This window comes from Tachysurus vachellii, chromosome 21 (genome assembly GCF_030014155.1).
Source record: "Tachysurus vachellii isolate PV-2020 chromosome 21, HZAU_Pvac_v1, whole genome shotgun sequence".
Classification (NCBI taxonomy): Eukaryota; Metazoa; Chordata; class Actinopteri; order Siluriformes; family Bagridae; genus Tachysurus; species Tachysurus vachellii.
In genome coordinates this window covers 13,350,104-13,354,347 of record NC_083480.1, presented here as the reverse complement: position 1 = coordinate 13,354,347, position 4,244 = coordinate 13,350,104, and the positions used below count along the sequence as shown (strand labels likewise).

The 4,244-nt window shown below is 39.5% G+C and overlaps 1 protein-coding gene across 1 annotated transcript in view; it reads left to right on the top strand.

The window, feature by feature from the left end:
- The first annotated feature begins 1,245 nt into the window (after window positions 1–1,245).
- The window catches only part of LOC132863811 (serine/threonine-protein phosphatase 6 regulatory ankyrin repeat subunit A-like), a 34,256-nt gene continuing 31,257 nt past the window's right edge, over window positions 1,246–4,244 (top strand). The window contains exon 1 of the mRNA XM_060896808.1: window positions 1,246–1,440. Within this exon, the coding sequence (XP_060752791.1) occupies window positions 1,414–1,440 (27 nt within the window). The 5' untranslated portion in view covers window positions 1,246–1,413. The remainder of the gene's footprint in view (window positions 1,441–4,244) is intronic.

The window sequence follows — 4,244 nt, the reverse complement described above, 5'->3', positions numbered from 1 at the left end:
ATATATTAAGAAGAAAAAAATTCAAACGAAATATTATACACATACAACTTCAGCGAATGATTTGCTTTTATTTCCTCTTATAATTTATTTCACTCGCTTTTTTTAAATTATTTATTATTTTTCTTTCCAACCCCTGGCACTACACAACTACACAGATACTGTATTGGTCCCGGAGGAAATTCAAGCATCCAATAGCAACATAAACAAACAAATAATCATCAACTAGGTGGTGTATTTTATTACAGAACGTGCTACATGTTTTATCCATTTATATTTACATTTAGGGAACGTTAGTTAAAAAAACACAAGTTAGTTCCGGTTACCACTTATATATACACACCATTTATATACACCAGAGATGGGGACTCGAGTCATATGACTTGACTCGAGTCAGACTTAAGTCGCAATTTTGAGACTTGCTTGACTAATATTAAAAAAAGACTTGACTTTGACTTGACGTTCGTGACTTGAGACTTACTTGTGACTTTTGATATACACATATATACACACACCACTTATACATATACACCACTTATATATACACACAAAACACACACACACACACATATATATATAAAATGTGTGTGTGTGTTTTGTGTGTATATATAAGTGGTGTGTGTATATATGTGGTGTATATGTATATATACACACAAAACACACACACACATTTTATATATATATGTGTGTGTGTGTGTGTTTTGTGTGTATATATAAGACACACACACAATATATAAGTATATATAAAACACACACACATTATATATATATATATATATATATATATATATATATATATATATATATATATATATATATATATACACACACACACATCTTATACACACACCACTTATAGAAGTTATATCTAGTTCCTTCTCTCACCAACTTATTATTATCTTTCCCTTTTAGTTAATAAGCTGAAAAAGCTTATCAAAGCTTATTAACTAGACAGCACGAATTCCTCTATACTGAGTCACAAAGCCCTGACACTGGAGACTCCTTCACTTCATTTAACATGTCTTAGAGAAAAGCCTCTTTTTTTTTTAGAACTGCTCCAGATAATCTATAGCCAGTAATTGTATACCTAAAAAAGGTTTACAAACGTGCCATAAAGTGTATGAAAATTGGCTAAATTAATGTATTTGACAGGCAACTGCGTGAATCTATAAAGGACTCCGCCATACATTTCTAAACCAATAGGAGAGAACCTTACTGCTACGTCGAACAAATTAGCAGCCAATGGCATACGTCCTAACTGCTCGGTTATGGTGGCGGTAATGTTGTGGAACCGCAGACCGTGTGTGGGGAACTGAAATAAACCACAATAAAGTAACTACCTGGCGGAGGACTGGCTTCTTGCAGGAGAACTAAAGTGAAAAAAAAACGTATGAAATCTAACAACGAGCCAAAAACATGGTGGTTCTCAAAATCCGAGACCAGGTATGTTGCCATTCCTCGCTAACTAACGTTACTTAAACCAGCTGCAGTTACTCATATTTTTTCTGCACCCGTATTACGAGAATAATCGCCTCCTTCGCTGTGATTGGTTATTCCCGTTCCACTTCCAACCACTACAATGACTTGAAGAAGAGTTCTAGCCTATCAGAGCCTAGGGGCGGGAGTTGTCGTAATACGGATGGGAAAACAACTCTAGCTAGCGAGGTAAAGTAGCTAGTTAGCGACGCACATAAAGACCACAGCATAGATGGTACTTATAATAAAATTTATTTTAAAATAGAAGACTATTTTTTTTTATCTCCTTCAAGTGAGGGCAGCTTTCATACGCTGCTTTCTAAGTTTATAAATGTAACTAATACTAGTCAATGTTAGCATGATATGATTCTTTAACCAAACCGACTCTGAGTCAAACTGACTCTGAGTCAGTTAACGTCATTTAATCATGATTACATTCAAAATGTTGTTAATGTGTTTAAGTTGTTGATTGTTGCTCCGTTTGATGGAGTGCTGTTGTGAATGATGCTGCAGTTTTATAAATGATGCTTTCATCAATTAAAGCTATTCGTTTGTTATAATATTAATTCGGATTAAAATCAATACCTGACTAGAAGAATATAGAAGAATTCAAGGAGAACTATTCAACTTTTACTGGAGAGATGCAGGTGGGTGGCAAGAGTGAAGGATGGATGGATGGATGGATGGATAAAGGACAGGACGGATAAAAAAGATGGATGGATGTAACTGATTGGATGAGTGGATTTGAATGGATAGAAGTAACTGGATATGTACATGTTTAGGGGCAGGTGAGGGTGGATATAATGGATTGATGTAAGTGACTGGATGGATGAATGGATTGATGTAAGTGACTGGATGGTTATAAGTGACTGGTTGGATGTGGATGGATGGATGGATGGATGGATGGATGGATAGAAGTGTTGGATGTATGGATGGAAGTGACAGAAGGGATATAAGTGAGTGGAAAGATGGAAGTGACTGGATGTATGGATGGAAGTGACTGGATGGATAGATGGACATATGGAAGTGACTGGATGGATATAATTGATTGGATGGATGGATGGACGTGACTGGATGGAAATAAGTGATTGGATGGATGGATGGATGGATGGAGGTGACTGGATGGATATAAGTGATTGGATGGATGGATGGATGGATGGAGGTGATTGGATAGATGGATATAAGTGATTGGATGGATGGATGGATGAAGTGATGTAAGTGACTGGATATATTTATGCATGGATGGAAGTGACTGGATGGTTATGAATGGATGGGTGCAAGAGATTGGATGGATGGATGCAAGTGACTGGATGGATGGAAGTGGATGGATAAATGGAAGTGACTGGATGGATGAATGGATTTGTAGACGTACGGATGGATAGATAAATTGAGGCAGTTGACTGGATGGAGAAAGATGACTGGATGAATGTATGAATACAAATAGTTGGATTTGTGTGACTGTTTGGATGGATAGAAAAGAAGATATATAATAATAGCCGGATGATGGCTAGATGGATGGATGATGTAGGCCACACGTGAAAGTAAAGCTTGGTCATGGTCATCATTGTGTGTTTTTCTCTGAATGTGTCATTACGTGTGTGTGTGTGTGTGTGCAGATAAAACAGCATGTTTTTATCTGTGCTGTTTCTTTCTGGACTCCCTGTGTGAGAGCAGCTGGTCTTCCTGATGGTGTGTTGGCCGCTCGCTCGGCCGTTCTGTAGACGACACTGACAGCCAGCTCATCTGCTCTTCTGCTTCCTGGCTCTTCTTATTGTCTGGTCCTGCATGGGCTTTAGAGTTCATAGAGGTTTTTCTTTTTCTTGCTGGTTAATTTAATTCTGTGGGTCTGACTGTCTTCAGAAATTCAGCATGAACTTAGAAGAGTTTTGTCTGAGAAATGTGAGGGTTATTTAGAAGGGTCCTTTAGAAAGGGGAGAAACCTGAACAACTACATTTAGACATGTGGCCTGTCCTCTTTTCTGTCCTCCTCTCTGTCCATACTCCTCTGTCTTCCTCCTTTCTGTTCTTCCTCTCTGACAGTCCTCCTCCCTCTCCTCTGTTCTTACTCTCTCTGTCCTCCTTTGTTTTTCTTTCTGTCCTTCTTTCTGTCCTCCTCTCTGTCCTCCTCTCTGTCCATACTCCTCTGTCTTAATCCTTTCTGTTCTTCCTCTCTGACAGACCGTTCTCCTAGTCTCCTCTGTTCTTACTCTCTCTGTCCTTTGTCTTTCTTTCTGTCCTCCTCTCTGTCCATACTCCTCTGTCTTCCTCCTTTCTGTTCTTCCTCTCTGACAGACCGTCCTCCTAGTCTCCTCTGTTCTTACTCTCTCTGTCCTCCTTTGTCCTTCTTTCTGTCCTCCTTTCTGTCCTCTTCTCTGTCCATCCTCCTCTGTCTTCCTCCTTTCTATTCTTCCTCTCTCACAGTCCTTCTCCCCATCTTCCTTTCCATCCTCCCTGTCTGTCCATACTCCTGTCTTCCTCCTTTCTGTTCTTACTCTTTCACTCTCTCTCTCTCTGTCCTCCTCCCTCTCTCCTCTGTTCTTCCTCTCTATTCCTTCTCCCCATCCTCCTCTCTGTTTTTCCTCTCTGCCTGTCCTCCTCTGTTTTCCTGCTCCCCGTCCTCCTCAAAATTCTTCATCTTCATCTGTCCTCCTCTCTGTCCGTCCTCCTCCCTTCCCTCTCTCCAGAAACAGGTAATGTGATATTGCTCCTTGTCATGTTTTAAATAATAAAAAAGTCAATGTCCACTCCGTGTGTGAGGTTCGGGCAGCCTG